The sequence below is a fragment of the Mobula birostris genome, chromosome 9 (assembly GCF_030028105.1).
Source record: "Mobula birostris isolate sMobBir1 chromosome 9, sMobBir1.hap1, whole genome shotgun sequence".
NCBI classification, from domain to species: Eukaryota; Metazoa; Chordata; class Chondrichthyes; order Myliobatiformes; family Myliobatidae; genus Mobula; species Mobula birostris.
This window is the reverse complement of record NC_092378.1, coordinates 105,669,928-105,686,828: the sequence shown is the minus strand read 5'-3', so window position 1 is coordinate 105,686,828 and position 16,901 is coordinate 105,669,928. Positions and strand designations below refer to the sequence as shown.

General features: G+C 40.4%; 1 protein-coding gene across 1 annotated transcript in view; it reads left to right on the top strand.

Moving 5' to 3' along the window:
• ift70 (intraflagellar transport 70) overlaps window positions 1-16,901 on the top strand; it is a 104,048-nt gene that overhangs the window by 82,707 nt on the left and 4,440 nt on the right. Inside the window, exons 15-17 of the mRNA XM_072269479.1 lie at window positions 4,545-4,616; window positions 5,797-5,900; window positions 16,437-16,515. Coding sequence (XP_072125580.1) covers window positions 4,545-4,616; window positions 5,797-5,900; window positions 16,437-16,515 — 255 coding nt within the window. The remainder of the gene's footprint in view (window positions 1-4,544; window positions 4,617-5,796; window positions 5,901-16,436; window positions 16,516-16,901) is intronic.

The following is a 16,901-nucleotide window of genomic DNA, read 5'->3' as shown; positions in this document are numbered from 1 at the left end:
AAAGGTTTATCTGCCGTTATAGATTAGCAATAGGGAAATTAATATATTAAAAGGTTTTCATAATACAATATCAATTGTAAAACATTTTTGCAAAAAAATTATGTATGTTCTTTAAATTTCATAAAGATAATTAATTTTAGTAAAATGTAATTTCTACTTGTCACATTTTAAGGGAGATTTTTCTTAAAATATTGCATCTATATTTCATCAGGATTTGTACTTGAACATGGCAAATTTGCAGGTAATTTAGAGTCCATTCTAATCAGATTTCTTTTAGAATTGTGCCAACATTAAAAGTCATTAGTAAATAACCGTTTTAGCAGTCAGATAGTATATGAATTGCTGAGTTCCCAATTTTATTAATTCAGCAAGGGAATACTACATTTTAAATGTATTTATTATGCTTATTAACCCTATGTTGCTTTATCTGGAATTTTTACACCTGCAATTCTGTGGTTGGGCCACTGTGATAGCAAAAATCTTTCTCTACAGTGACAACTAACATTGCAGTTTAATGGAACAAAGTGACAGTGCAAACTGTTGGTTTTGTTTCAAAGGAAGAGCTCTGGTATTAAGTATCTATTGTAATGAATAATGTAAATTTGCAATACCTTAAACTAAAATTTATATTGAGGACATTTTTGCAAAATTGACTTTTTAACAAATTTGATTAACCTATGAAATTGTTTTAAAGTGGATATTGAGATCTATTTTGCTAACATCCACCAGATAGAACTTAAGGAGACTTTGTTAACTATTATATGTAAAACCATTGCATTATTTAAACTATATAAGTTAGGCAAATTGATTAAAAGTAGCTTTTCAGGTATTTATAAGATCTTAGTAGGTCTTCTGTATTAATAATTTATTTCAGAGTGCGTACAGTTCATTTTATGGATTTTAATTACATTTCAAACAATGTTTTTTAAGCTAAATTGTCCCTGTAAAGTCTTACCATATGGGCTTCAGTATCATTATATGATTGACCTAAATAATTATATTGATTTACTATAATCTATACCTACCACCAGGTGTAAAATGTAGTGGTTTACATCATATCAGATAAAAGTTGTGTGCAGTACTTGGCAAGTAGCTTTAGTAAACCTTTAACATGTTTTTTAGATAGAAGGGTAGTTTTGCTTGAAATATTATGTACCAATAAAGTAATAAAATATAAAAATATTAGATATATTTAGAAATTTAATACACTTAGGAAGTAGTTTGATAATCAAGTAAATCTCAGGTGTGTGAAAGTGAAAATGTTAACAATCTAGTTAAATTTCATGGCAATATGTGCTATAGCGTACAGTATAACTACAGGATTCTGAAAAACTATGAAATTCTAATTGATGATTCTAGTCAAAAGTTATATGAAATTAGGAACATGATACAAAAATTACTTCATGTGTGATATGGAAACAGAAAAGATGAAGTTGAAAGATTGTCTTTGAACCAGCCAATAAGCAAGCAGAGAAGAAAACGTTGACTAAATATTAGAAGAGTACAGCTCACTTCCCAATGTACCGCTGCTCATACTTACAAATGGCTACTTAAGAAACCATTTCAAAGCTCCGCTTTATTAAGCTATCCAAAGTACACACTTTATAATGTAAGTATTAGGGAGTAGAGCCTAAGAGAACCATTGCTTTAGATAGGAACCACCTACTTCTCTTGAATTTCGATATTGTTTCATTGAACCATTGCCTACTATTCATTCTTGCAAACAGGATCATCTGTATAAACAAAAACAAGTGGAAAGACATTTTTGCATGGTTGACAGATTTTAGCTCTTAGAATTAACTGCAAGACAAATCATCTCCAATTGTTTTACAGAGGCTTAAATAAAAGTGAATTATCTAGATCTGTGTGCTGAGTTTTTGATATTTCATGTACTTTATTAAGTATATCATACTAGTGCACTTACTGACACCAGAATGTTTCTTCTTAACAGTTCAAGCTACTGTAACAATGATGTGAAGTATATGTTCAGTTTAGGAGCAGGTTTCAACAATGAAACATGTTTGCAAGCAGGGGTTCCCTGTGTAGTCAAACACTGCATTCTGTGCTTATCAGTGGCTTGTCAGACCACCTGTACAGTTCTGATCACAAAGAAGGGAGTCAGAGGTTGGTGGTAAGATTAATCCCAAACCTCAAAGAGACAATAGAGAGGTGACGTTGGGATACATAGACGCTGTAGCAGATGTCTGAAATGTGTAAACTGTATTGGAAGGATGAGGTCAATACAGTACTCAAGGAGGTTATTCAAAATTCCAGTAATTCCCCCCCCTCCTTTATCATTCTCCATTCCTGTTTCCCTCTCACACCATCTCTTCTTACCTGCCCATCACCTCCCTCTGGTGCTCCTCCCCTATCAGATTTCCCCCCTTCTCCAGCCCTTTATTTCTTTCACCAATCAACTTCCTAGCACTTTAATTCACCCCCTCCCCCTCTCCCGGTTTCATCTATCACCTGCCAACTTGTACTACTTCTTCCCCCCTCCTCCACCTTCTTATTCTGACTTCTGCCCTTTGTTTCGAGTTCTGATGAAAGGTCTCAGCCCAAAACGTTGACTGTTTACTCTCTGCCCTAGATGCTGCCTGCCCTGCTGAGTTCCTCCAGCATTTTGTGTGTGTTCCCTTTTATAATATTTTACTTCAAAAGAATAGGTTAATCTTATTTGCTATCCAGTTGAGATGGCAGTTTTTTTTTGTAGTTAAACTACCCAGTACCAGTGACCCCTGTGTAAAGGTTATCCAGGTGACAGAAATTTGCCTTGACATAAATAACAAATCACAACGCAAAAATTTGAGCTGCAAAATAAAATTCACTCTCACTGAATTTATGTGGGAGTGACAGGACTTCATATTACAGAAGATTGTAATATTATGAATTGCCTATCTTCCATTCTTCAGTTATTACCAGTTATTTCTTTCAGTTATTACCAGTAGTTTTGAAACTTTTAGGCATTCCTCTCAATTCAGTAATTTAAATGTGACGTTTTAGTTGGCATTCACTTAGATTATCTTCCAAACAGGGAATTACAGCTCCCTGTGCATTCTCTTTGTTATAAAGATTTTTAATTCTAAAATCAATTGGTACTGCAGCTGGAACTTCTTGTTTCCCTTGTTTGATTAAATTGGGTTGTAATGTTTAATTAGCAATCTCCATTTAAAATCAAGTATATCAATCATTAAAAAAGATTATTAAACACACTGTAACAACAGTTCTTCAGTCTCTTAACTAGAGTTAACTAGTCTAATCCCATTTCCCATTCTTTGTTGTGTAGCACTTTATATTAAATTTCAAAATACGTACCTGTATATCATCAAATTATTTCTAGTAGTCACTTATATAAAAAAAAGTACATGGCCCAATTTTAGTTGGAATACTTCACGATAAAACTAAATATTAGTATACTTTTGATTAGATATTAATTTCAAAATAATTCACCAATTATATTTTTCTATTAGAGCCAACGAAGATGGTTTCCATCCCATTCCACTTTTATCAGTTGGCCATACTGTACTGCTGATATTTTTGTCATTTCTTAGCACAAAGATGTTTATTTATTTAGAGATACAGCACAGAACAGGCCCTTCGAGTCCACTGCCCAGCAACCCACCAAATTAATCCTAGCCAAATCATGGGACAATTTAGAACGACCAAATTAATCTCCTAACTGATAGGTGTTTGGACTATGGGATGAAACCAGAGCACCCAGAGAAAACCCACACACACATGGGAAGGAACATACAAACTTCCTGACAGAGAATGCCGTTCTCTACCCTGAGCTGTAACAGCATCTCTCTAACCCGTACACTACCGTTTAGCACCAAACTGTGCTAAATCGTGATACTGTGGCATCTTCATCTTCCAAGTCTCCTCTTCCACATCTACCCACCTTCTTGCTGTCACCCAATAATATCAGATGAGGAATCATTCATAAAAGACCAATATCACTGTTCTGCTCAATTATTTTGGGCCACTTTTCCCATTCCCCTCTCTTTATTCAATTTCCAATCCTTTAGGTACCTAGTTTCACTGCAATTCCAATACTCGCTAGAATTTAGCAACTAAGAAAAATGTTCCACCCATCCCTCTGCTTTATTTAGTTCAATTTTGTTTCTGAAATTGATGGCTGAAGGTTTATATTTTCTCATTACTGGATTAATATCCTGATTAGTAAAATAAATTCTTATACTGTGTCTTGTACAGAGATTTAAAAATGCTGTTAGTAAATGTTGCATTAATCTTGTACATAGTCTTCATTAGAGGAACTATTTTTTCTCATCTGAAATTATTTAGGAAATAATCATCTGAGCATTATGTATTTCTTAGGAAAATGTTGATATATTTCTATGTGCCCTAATTTAATTGTGATTCTTAAATGTCTGAGTTGTTCATTGCAATATTTGCGCTTGTTTGAAGTGTCAATTTGTTTATTTTGATTTTGAGATTCATCCAACCGTTTACTTTCAATTATTTTAAATGAAATGCTATTTTATGAGGGCATGTGCTTACAATCCACTTTATTCAACTTTCAGATCTTAAATGTGAGCGCCATTGTCCTTGCTAATCTCTGTGTTTCCTATATAATGACCAGTCAAAATGAAGAGGTAAGTAGAGCATGTGTTAATGCTTAATGCATACAAGAATGTGTGTGTGTATAATCACACCATTTATTGAATGCCTTAAGATTTTTGATATCTGATTAAGCTGTGGCAAAACTCAGTTTTTCTCTCTTCACAGATGCTGCACAATCTGCTAGATATTCCCACATTCACCTTTATTTCACATTTCCAGCAACGTGTTCTATATTGCACCATTTCCACGTAATTTTTTGCACTTCTGTTCCCCTCCTATTTACACCACCATCTCCAAACAGTTCAGCTAGCTAAACAAGCACTTTCAACTTCTCCCTATCAACACCAAAATATGCCACTCATTTTTTTCTTGATCTCCATCCTATCAAAGGTACTATATTTGTTCTCCCTATCCTTTCCTCCACTGTTACTTTCCAGAACGAGGGGTCATAGTTTGAGGATAGAGGGGAAGCCTTTTAGGACCGAGATTAGGAAAAACTTCTTCACACAGAGAGTGGTGAATCTGTGGAATTCTCTGCCACAGGAAACAGTTGAGGCCAGTTCATTGGCTATATTTAAGAGGGAGTTAGATATGGCCCTTGTGGCTACGGGGGTCAGGGGGTATGGAGGGAAGGCTGGGGCGGTGTTCTGAGTTGGATGATCAGCCATGATCATAATAAATGGCGGTGCAGGCTCGAAGGGCCGAATGGCCTACTCCTGCACCTATTTTCTATGTTTCTATGTTTAATACATGCATGCTTTCTAAATTTTCTCCATCATGATAAAGGATCATCAGGTTGGTACATTAATTCTGTTTCACTCTCCACAGAACCTCCCTGACCTGTTGAGTATTTCCAGCTTTTTCCTGTTTTTTATCCCCTTTATTTGCACTGATACCAGTTTATCATTGACCCTCTTCATTATTTTCACATCTCATTGAGAGATGGATGAACACATGTCGGCTCAAGTAACACAGAGAAATGCAAAGTGATGCATTTGGTTGACACATCAAATTTACCTTTATAGTTGGTGTTTCCACAAAGCCTTGCCTCATGTTGGTTAAGCTTTCAGCAGGTTTCTACTATCTGACTTACTTTTCCCCTTGTTCTATTGTCTATTTTAATTTCCTTCTCAATTTTGATTTTATTAATTAATTTTTAACTAATGATTTTTCATGCTAGTTCACTTTGGGTTTTTATATCTCTATTGAAAGGCAGAAGAATTGATGAGGAAGATTGAAAAGGAAGAGGAACAGCTGGCATATGATGACCCAGATAAAAAAATTTATCACCTTTGTATCGTTAATCTCGTCATAGGGTAGGTAATATCTTGAACTAATTAAGTGTTTGTGTTAGATAATTATATTTAGTTTATATTGGATTTTATCTCAAAAAATAACTAACGCACCAAAACTGTGATCTGCTCTCCCATTCTTCAGAAATCCCAATGGTTCAGCATCTGGCTCACTGAGTGATGTTTCCTGTGGCCCACTTAAACACACCAAGGTCCCATTTCCTCACATCCTTTAATGTCACCTGGTTCACTGATCAGTTTATTGCGCTATTCTGCAACACCTAAACAAAAGTGAACTCAAGATGTTTTGGGAGTGACATCCAAAAATCTGGAAAATCTGTCCGTCCAGCAACACCATATTAGATTATTGGATTTCTATTACGGACGACTGAATATAGGACCTGAAGAGTTGCAAACAAATCTCAGTGTAGCATCAGTAGATCAATGGTCACTCTGTCAAGTGAATTGAATTTTTAAGAAAGGTAACGGGTATGCTGTGCACCACAGTACCTGAGGAAACATTGGATTGTGTAGTGAGAGAGAGAGTTCAAATAAAGCGAATGAAGGTAATCAGGACATTCAGTACACCACAATTCCTGAGGAGACATTGGATTGTATATTATTAGGCACTTGGCAAGGACCAGTAAAAAGAAGTTAGGTTTAAGAGGAGCGGCTATTGTTAGAGTGGGAAGTTCAGTCTTTGATAAAAGAAGACAAAGGCAATGGGTAGATCTTTTTTTCCATCTAATTTTTCTTTCATTCTTTCTCATTGCATAGTCAGAGCAGTGTGAATGCTAGGCAGGATTGTGGTATGCAACTTTTGCAGGGTGTGGTAAGGCAGTGAGACCTCCATTGTCCCTGGCGATTACATCTGCAAGAAGTGCATCTAGCTGCAGCTTCTTTCTGACCATGTTAAGGAATTATACCTGGAACTGGATTAACGTCAGATCATTTGGGAGGCTGAGGGGTTGATTGACCGGACATACAAGGAGGTTGATTGTCAGGTGGGGGAAAAGAGATCAGCAGCCAGTGCAATGTATCCCTGTGGCCATTCTCCTCAACAGGTATGCCATTTTGGATAGTGCTGGAATGGGATGACCTAGCAGAGGAAGGGCACAGCTGTCAGGTCTCTGGCATTCAGCTGGCCCTGTGGCTCAAAAGGGAAGTAGGGAGAAGAAACAAGGCATAGTTATAGGAGATTCAATGGTAAGGGAAACAGACAGGAGGTTCTGTGGGCAAGATCGAGATCCCGAATGGTATATTGCCTGTCAGGTGCCAGGGTTAGAGATATCTTGGATTGAGTCCACAGAATTGTTAAATGGGATGGTGGGCTTTCCACATATTGACATGGGTAGGAAGGGTGACAAGGTCCTGCAAAGTGAATTTAAGGAGTTAGGTGCTATGCTAAAGAATAGGACCTCCAGGGTTGTGATCTAGGAATTCTACCGTGCAACATGCTAGTGAAGCCAGAGGTAGGAAGATTATACAGTTTAACACTTGGCCAAGGAGATGGTGCATGAGGGAGGGCTTCAGATTTTTGCATCATTGGACTCTCCTCCAGGGAAGGTGGGACCTTCCAATAAACAAAGCCTATATACAAAGTCAGGAATTGGAAGATTGAGCATGGTGGGACTAATGTTCTGAGTTGTATCTATTTCAGTGCAAAGAGTATTGTAGGAAAGGCAGATAATCTTAAGGCATGGATCTACACATGGAGTTATGACATTTAGCCTTTAGTGAGACTTAGTTGCAAGAGGGGCAGCTGAGTGTTCCAGGTTTCATTGTTTTAGATGTGATAGAGCAGGAGGGATTAAAGGGTGAGGGGTGGCATTACTAGTCAAGGAAAGAATCACAGCGGAGCTCAGGTAGGACAGACTGGAGTGCTCATTTACGGAGATTATATGGGTGGAACTGAGGAATAAGAAAAGGATGACCATGTTAATGAGATTATGTTATAAACCATCAATGTTCAAGTGTTGAAGATTTTTTATAATCTCTTCGTGTCTTACCTTATCAAAAGCTTTGGTGTAATCGATGAAACACGGATGTAGGTCTTTCTGGATCTCTATGGCATGCTCACAAATCACTCTAGGGATGAAGATTGTATTTTGCATCCCACTGTCTTCAATGAAGCCGCACTGCTCTTGCGCGATCTCCGGTTTCATGCTTTTTCTTGCTGCCATCTTGATTTATTTGATTTATTGCCCATACGGGCAAGGGGATAGCTCAAGCGAAGCGGCCAGTGAGTGAGTGGGCCAGTGAAGGAGTGGAGCTTTGAGGCCTTGACTCGAGAGGCTTTGATGAGAAGAGGCGGAGGACAAGCTTGCTCGCAGTTAGTCTTTACAATGCCTCCTGAGACGGTGATGTGCCTCTCATGTGAGATGTGGCAGTCTTGGGGGGAACGCCCCTCTCCCGCAGAGTCACATCTGCCAGAAGTGCATACGGTTGGGCGATCTGGAAGACCATGTAAGGAATCTGGAGCAGCAGCTGGATGACCTTCGACTCATAAGGGAGAATGAGGCAGTCATAGATGAGAGCTACAGGGAGGTAGTTACACCTAAGCTGTCGGAAGCAGGTCGTTGGGTGACAGTCAGAGGGGGGAAAACGAAGGTGAGCAGACAGGTAGTGCAGAACACCCCTGTAGCCATTCCCCTGAATAATAAGTTTACAGTCCTGGATACTGTTGGCAGGGACGACCGACCAAGTGTGAGCCACGGTGGCAGGGCCTCCGGCACTGAGTCTAACCCGGTGGTGCAGATGCGTGGGACGGAGAAGAGGAGAGCTGTCATCATTGGAGACTCTATAGTCAGGGGAGCAGACAGGAGATTTTGTGGACGTGAGAAGGACACCCGCATGGTTTGTTGCCTCCCGGGTGCCAGGGTCCGGGATGTCTCTGACCGGGTGCACGGCATCCTGGTACGAGAGGGAAAGCAACCAGAAGTCGTGATACATGTTGGGACCAATGACATAGGCAGGAAGAGGGATGAGGTCCTGAAGTGTGAGTTTCAGGAACTAGGCCGAAGGCTGAAGAACAGGACCTCAAGGGTGGTGTTCTCAGGATTGCTGCCAGTGCTACGTGACAGTGATGGTAAGAATTGGAGGAGATGGCAGTTGAATGCGTGGCTGAGGTGTTGGTGCAGGGAGCGGGGTTTTAGATTTTTGGATCATTGGGATCTCTTCTGGGGAAGGTGGGACCTGTACAGATTGGATGAGTTGCACCTGAACTCGAGGGGGAGCAACATCCTTGCAGGTAAGTTTGCTAGCATGGTTCGGGAGGGTTTAAACTAATTTGCAGGGGGGGATGGGACCCAGAGCAATAGAGCAGTGAAAGAAGTGCATGGAGTAAAGCCAGATCTAACATACAGAGAGGCTTTGAGGAAAGAGAAGCAGAATAAACGGTGTAAAGACAGTAAGGTAGAAGGGCTGAAATGTGTGTACCTCAATACAAGAAGCATCAGGAACAAAGGTGATGAACTGAGAGCTTGGATACATACATGCATGGAATTATGATGTAGTGGTCATTACAGAGACTTGGTTGGCACCAGGGCATGAATGGATTCTCAATATTCCTGGATTTCAGTGCTTTAAAACGATAGAGAGGGTGGAAAAAGGGGAGGAGGGGTGGCATTACTAGTCAGAGATACAATTACAGCTACAGAAAGGGTGGGTAATGTAGCAGGATCCTCCTTTGAGTCAGTATGGATGGAAGTCAGGAATAGGAAGGGAGCAGTTACTCTATTGGGTGTATTCTATAGGCCCCCTGGTAGCAGCAGAGATACAGAGGAGCAGATTGGGAGGCAGATTTTGGAAAGGTGCAAAAATAACAGGGTTGTTATCATGGGTGACTTTAACTTCCCTCATATTGATTGGCACCAAGGGTTTAGATGGGGCAGAGTTTATTAAGTGTGTCCAGGACGGACTCCTGTCACAGTATGTGGACAGGCCGACTAGGGGGAATGCCATACTAGATCTAGTACTAGGTAATGAACCGGGTCAGGTCACAGATCTCTCAGTGGGTGAGCATCTGGGGGACAGTGACCACCGCTCCCTGGCCTTTAGCATTATCATGGAAAAGGATAGAATCAGAGAGGACAGGAAAATTTTTAATTGGGGAAGGGCAAATTATGAGGCTATTAAGCTAGAACTTGCGGGTGTGAATTGGGATGATGTTTTTGCAGGGAAATGTACTATGGACATGTGGTCGATGTTTAGAGATCTCTTGCAGGATGTTAAGGATAAATTTGTCACGGTGAGGAACATAAAGAATGGTAGGGTGAAGGAACCATGGGTGACAACTGAGGAGGAAAATCTAGTCAGGTGGAAGAAGGCAGCATACATGAGGTTTAGGAAGCAAGGATCAGATGGGTCTATTGAGGAATATAGGGAAGCAAGAAAGGAGCTTAAGGGGCTGAGAAGAGCAAGAAAGGGGCATGAGAAGGCCTTGGCAAGTAGGGTAAAGGAAAACCCCAAGTTATTCTTCAATTATGTGAAGAAAAAAAGGATGACAGGAGTGAAGGTAGGACCAATTAGAGATAAGGGTGGGAATATGTGCCTGGAGGCTATGGAAGTGAGCGAGGTCCTCAATGAATACTTCCCTTCGGTATTCACCAATGAGAGGGAACTTGATGATGGTGAGGACAATATGAGTGAGGTAGATGTTCTGGAGCATGTTGATATTAAGGGAGAGGAGGTGTTGGAGTTGTTAAAATACATTAGGACGGGTAAGTCCCCAGGGCTTGACAGAATATTCCCCAGGCTGCTCCACGAGGCAAGGAAAGAGATTGCTGAGCCTCTGGCTAGAATCTTTATGTCCTGGTTGTCCACGGGAATGGTACCAGAGGATTGGAGGGAGGCGAATGTTGTTCCCTTGTTCAAAAAAGGTAGTAGGGATAGTCCGGGTAATTATAGACCAGTGAGCCTTACGTCTGTGGTGGGAAAGCTGTTGGAAAAGATTCTTAGAGATAGGATCTCTGGGCATTTAGAGGATCATGGTCTGATCAGGGACAGTCAGCATGGCTTTGTGAAGGGTAGATTGTGTCTAACAAGCCTGATGGAGTTCTTTGAGGAGGTGACCAGGCATACAGATGAGGGTAGTGCAGTGGATGTGATCTATATGGATTTTAGTAAGGCATTTGACAAGGTTCCACACAGTAGGCTTATTCAGAAAGTCAGAAGGCATGGGATCCAGGGAAGTTTGGCCAGGTGGATTCAGAATTGGCTTGCCTGCAGAAGGCAGAGGGTTGTGGTGGAAGGAGTACATTCAGATTGGAGGGTTGTGACTAGTAGTGTCCCACAAGGATCTGTTCTGGGACCTCTACTTTTCGTGATTTTTATTAATGACCTGGATGTGAGGGTAGAAGGGTAGGTTGGCAAGTTTGCAGACGACACAAAGGTTGGTGGTGTTGTAGATAGTGTAGAGGATTGTCAAAGGTTGCAGAGAGACATTGATAGGATGCAGAAGTGGGCTGAGAAGTGGCAGATGGAGTTCAACCCAGAGAAGTGTGAGGTGGTACACTTTGGAAGGACAAACTCCAAGGCAGAGTACAAAGTAAATGGCAGGATACTTGGAAGTGTGGAGGAGCAGAGGGATCTGAGGGTACATGTCCACAGATCCCTGAAAGTTGCCTCACAGGTGGAGAGGGTAGTTAAGAAAGCTTATAGGGTGTTAGCTTTCATAAGTCGAGGGATAGAGTTTAAGAGTCGTGATGTAATGATGCAGCTCTATAAAACTCTGGTTAGACCACACTTGGAGTACTGTGTCCAGTTCTGGTCGCCTCACTATAGGAAGGATGTGGAAGCATTGGAAAGGGTACAGAGGAGATTTACCAGGATGCTGCCTGGTTTAGAGAGTATGCATTATGATCAGAGATTAAGGGAGCTAGGGCTTTACTCTTTGGAGAGAAGGAGGATGAGAGGAGACATGATAGAGGTATACAAGATAATAAGAGGAATAGAGTGGATAGCCAGCGCCTCTTCCCCAGGGCACCACTGCTCAATACAAGAGGACATGGCTTTAAGGTAAGGGGTGGGAATTTCAAGGGGGATATTAGAGGAAGGTTTTTTACTCAGAGAGTGGTTGGTGCGTGGAATGCACTGCCTGAGTCAGTGGTGGAGGCAGATACACTAGTGAAGTTTAAGAGACTACTAGACAGGTATATGGAGGAATTTAAGGTGGGGGCTTATATGGGAGGCAGGGTTTGAGGGTCGGCACAACATTGTGGGCCGAAGGGCCTGTACTGTGCTGTACTATTCTATGTTCTATGTTTATAGCAGGACTTTCACAACATGGCTCTTCAAACTAATTTTGTGATGTAATTTGTATTCAATTGCTCTAGGTTATTTTTGACAGTGCAATAAACACTGACGTGATCATTTCCTCAGGAATGGAGACATGAGCTTATAAAAATCCTTCCGCACTTGGATGTTGATGGGAAAGATATCAGTATCATCAGAAATTTGGACTGGGGATAAAAGAGCAGGAATGAGAGTTGAATATGAGACAAGTGATTTTGTCCAGATTAAGAGGGGAGTCAGACAGGATTGTGTTCTCTTACTCGACCTATTCAACCTTTACAGCGTGAAGATTCCAAGGGAAATTAGCAGTACCCCAGGCAAGATAATTGATGGATACAATTTGAACAACCTACGATGTGCAGACAATGATAGCTACTTCTAAAGAGAAGCTCCAAGAAATACTAGATACAGTTGTCAAAGAAAGTGCTAAGTGAGGGTTGACCATCAACTTCAGTAGACCGAATATACAGTACGGTTATCACAAAGAAGAAAGAAATACAGAAATGCAAACTGAGAGTGGACAATGAAACCATCAAACAAACATGGAAGTTCAATGACCTGGGAGCACGATAACGTCTTACAATAGGGCTGATGTTGAAATTAGAAGAACGATTGGGATTGCTAAAATGCACTTTTAAGTGTTCGAGGAAATTAGTAAAAGATAATTTAATTTCTATGGGCATGAAACCAGTGTTGTGGTGCTATGTTCATTCCACACTAACATGGAATTGAATGCTGGACAATATCAGAGCAAAATGTGGGAAAACTTGGAGCTGCAGAAATGTGGTTTTTGAGAAGAATGATGAAAATATTGTGGACGTAACAAATGAGGAGGTGTTGCAAAAAGCCAGAATAAGAAGAAAGCCAATATTATCAATCAGGAAACAACAGCTGGAATTTCTAGGACATGTATTGAGGAAAGAGAAGCTCAAATATTTTGCAGTGATGGGAAAAATTGTTGGAAGAAAAGGTCACGGTCGACAATGCGTGACATTTATGTGCTACATCAAGGGATGGACAGGCAAAAGTTTTGAAGAGCTTATTAGAATATCTCAAATTAAAGACAGATGGAAGACCATAATCACCCACATCATACAACATGGCACATAATGATGATGATTATAGGTCACCCAACAAATCCACAAGATTTAGAGGAGCAAATTTGTAGAAAGATCATTGACTGTTGCAAGAAACATAAGGTTGTGATAGTAGGTGATTTTAAACTTTCCGCATATTGACTGGGACTCCCATACTGTAAAAGGAGTGATTGGGATAGAGCTTGTCAAATGTGTTCAGAAAAGTTTCCTTAATCAGTACATAAGAGGTCCCAACTAGAAAGAGCGCAATACTAGATTTCCTCTTAAGGAATGAGACAGGGCAGGTGACAGAAATTTGTGTAGGGGAGCACTTTGCATCTAGTGATCATAATTATTTTCAAGATAATTATGGAAAAGGTCTGGTCCTTGGGCTGAGATCCTGAATTGGAGAAAGGACAGTTTTGATGGTATCAGAAAGGAGCTGGCATATGTAGATTCAGCCGGGTTGTTTTCTGACAAATGTGTATTTGGTAAGTGGGAGGCCTTCAAAAGTGAGATTTTTGAGAGGACAGAGTTTGTCTGTTCCTGTCAGAATAAAGGGCAAGGATACCCTGTTAAGGGAATCTTGGTCTACAAGAGATATTGGGACCCTGATTAAGAAAAAGGAAGATGCATAACAGATATAGGCAAGAAGGAGCATATCAGCTATAGCATAAGAAATGCAAGAGACACTTAAGAAGGAAACCAGGAGGGCTAAAACAAGACATGAGGTTGCTGTAGCAGACAAGGTGAAGGAGTATCCCAAGGGCTTGAACAGATATATTAAGAACAAAATGATAGCAAGGTACAAAATTGGTCCTCTTGAAGATCAGAGTTGTTACTGTGCATAGAGCCAAAGAGATGGAGGAGATGCTAAACTGATTTTTTTGTATCTGTATTTACTTGGAAGATGAACACATTCTACAAAAGGGAGGCAATGGACAGTATACAGGTTACAGAGGAGGAGGTGTTAGCTGTCTTAGAGTGGATAAATCCCCACGGTCTTCCCTCAACAAATATGGGAGGCTAGTGTAGAAATTGCAGGGGCCTTAGCAGAGAAATTTAAAACATTCTTGTTCCATTGTTTAAGAATGGCTCTAAGAGTAAGCCAGCAAATTATAGACTGGTGAGCCTGACATCAGTAGTGGCTAAGTTATTGGAAGGGACTGGATATATAAGTATATGAATTGATAGGAATAGTCAGCATGACTTTGTGCATGGTAGGTCATTTCTAACCGATCTTAAGAGTTTTTCAAAGAAGTTACCAGGACCGTTGATTGGATGATGACTACATGGACTTTAGGAAGCCTTTGACACGGTCCTGGATTACATATTGGCTTTGCGGGAGGTGTCCTGTCTGACTGGGGGCCTGTGACTAGTGGTGTGCTGCAGGGATCAGTGCTGGGTCCATTTTTGTTTCTCATCCATGTCAACTATCTGGATGATAATTTGGTGAACTGCTTCAGCAGGTATGTGGATGAAACCAAGATTGGGGTGCAGTGGACAGCAAGGAAGACTATCAAAGCTTGGAGTTGGATCTGGACCAACTGGATAAATGGGCTGAAAAATGGCAGATGGAGTTTAATGCAGACAAGTGTGAGCGTTACATTTTGGGAGGACAACCCAGAGTAGGACTTAAAGGTTGAGCGGTAGGGCACTGAAGAGTGCAATAGAATAGAGGGACATAGGAATACAGATCTATAATTCCTTGAAAATGGCATCACAAATACATAGGGTTATAAAGCAAAATTTCTGTCCCCATTCCCATTCCAACATGTTGGACCATGGTCTCTTCTTTTGCCACAATGAGGGAACTCTCAGGGTGGAGGAGCAAAAACTCATATTCTATATAGGTAGCTTACAAACTGCCGGTATGAACATTGATTTCTCCTTCCGGTAATTTTTCTTCTCTTTTATATTTCCCCTCCCCCTTCCCTCTTCTTCTAATCCCCACTCTGGTCTCTTACCTCTTCTCCTACCCTGCTCATCACCTCTCCTGGTTCCTCTCCTTCTTCGTTTTCCCTTGGTCCACTCTCCACTCCTATAACATTCTTTCTTCTCCAGCCCTTTACCTTTTCCACCCACCTGGCTTTACCTATCACCTTCTAACTTACCCTTCCCTCATCTTTTTATTCTGCATCTTTTTCCTTTCCTGATGAAGGGTCTCGGCCAAAACGTCAACTATTTATTCATTTCCATAGATGCTGACTGACCTCCTGAGTTCCTCCAGCATTTTCTGTGTGTTGCTCTGGATTTCCAGCATCTCCATTCCGGTATTTTTGGCACATTCACCCTCATAAATCAAAGTATTGAGTACAGGAGTTGGGGTGCTAAGTTGAAGCAGTGTAAGAAGTTGGTGAGGCCTAATCTGGAATGTTGTGTGTGGTTCTGGTTATCTACCTACAGGAAAGATACGAAGTTAGAAGGATGTTGCAGGGACTTCAGGACCAGATTTATAGGGAATGGTTGAATGGATTATGACCTTATTCCCTATAGTGTAGAAAAATGAGGGGAGATTTGATAGATATACAAAGTTATGATGGGTATAGATAGAGTAAATGCAAGCAGGCCCTTGCCATCGAGGTTGGCTAACACTAGAACTAGAGGGTGAAAGGTGAAATGTTTAAGGGGAACATGAGAGGGGAATTCTTAGAGGATAGCAAGAGCATGGAACAGGCTGCCAATGAAAGTGGTGGATGCAGGTTCAATTTCAAAATTTATGAGAAATTTGGTTAGATACACGGATGGGAGGGGTAGGGAGGGCTATTTTCCAGGTGCCGGTCGATGGGACTAGGCAGATTAATAGTTCAGCATGGACTAGATGGGCTGAATCTTTGCTGTAATGTTCTATGACTCTTATTCTGTATGAGTTTAGCATGGACAAAGGTTCTTATACTGTTATTGAAGTGGCACTTTATGGAAATTATGTTTCCGGGCAGGTTAACTCCTGTTATTTGCTTAAACCAAACCTTGCACAGCAGGTCTGTGGGTATTTGAACCACATATCAAAGGGTTTAGAATTGCCTGTTTGAAAATTTTCACTGGCAGGTAAAGTAGTTGTTTTCTGACTCACCATTTGTTTACTCTGAGCAGGCAAAATAGCTAAAGTTGCAGATATAGAAGTCACATGGTGACTTCTATAGATAATTCTTTGTAATCTTACACAGTTTTATATTCTCAATTCTATCAGGACTTTGTACTGTGCTAAAGGAAATTATGAATTTGGCATTTCAAGAGTAATAAAGAGCTTGGAACCATACAACAAAAAGGTAAGGGAAAAAAAAACAGATACCAGATTGTATACAAGTGTCTTGTCTGTATACGAGTTTACTGTATATATCTAGCAAGTTCTTGAGAATAAACAGGAGGCCAAGGGTGAGTTATCAATGAGCAACGTAAATTAATTAGCTATTTCAGATTTGTAGCATGTTTTTCATCCTCTGGTTTTGTTGCTGATTTATTCATTAATGCAGGTAGAGTTCTAAGAAGATTTGACTCAATGTAACTGTGATTTAAAAACTATGAACATTGGGAAAACACTGCACTTTATACATGCTCTATCTGCACATTATGTAGGTTGTTGATTGCAAAATATGAGGTGTATTCCAATTTCCCACTGCACTAATCAGAACTTGATTGTGATTGATTATATTCA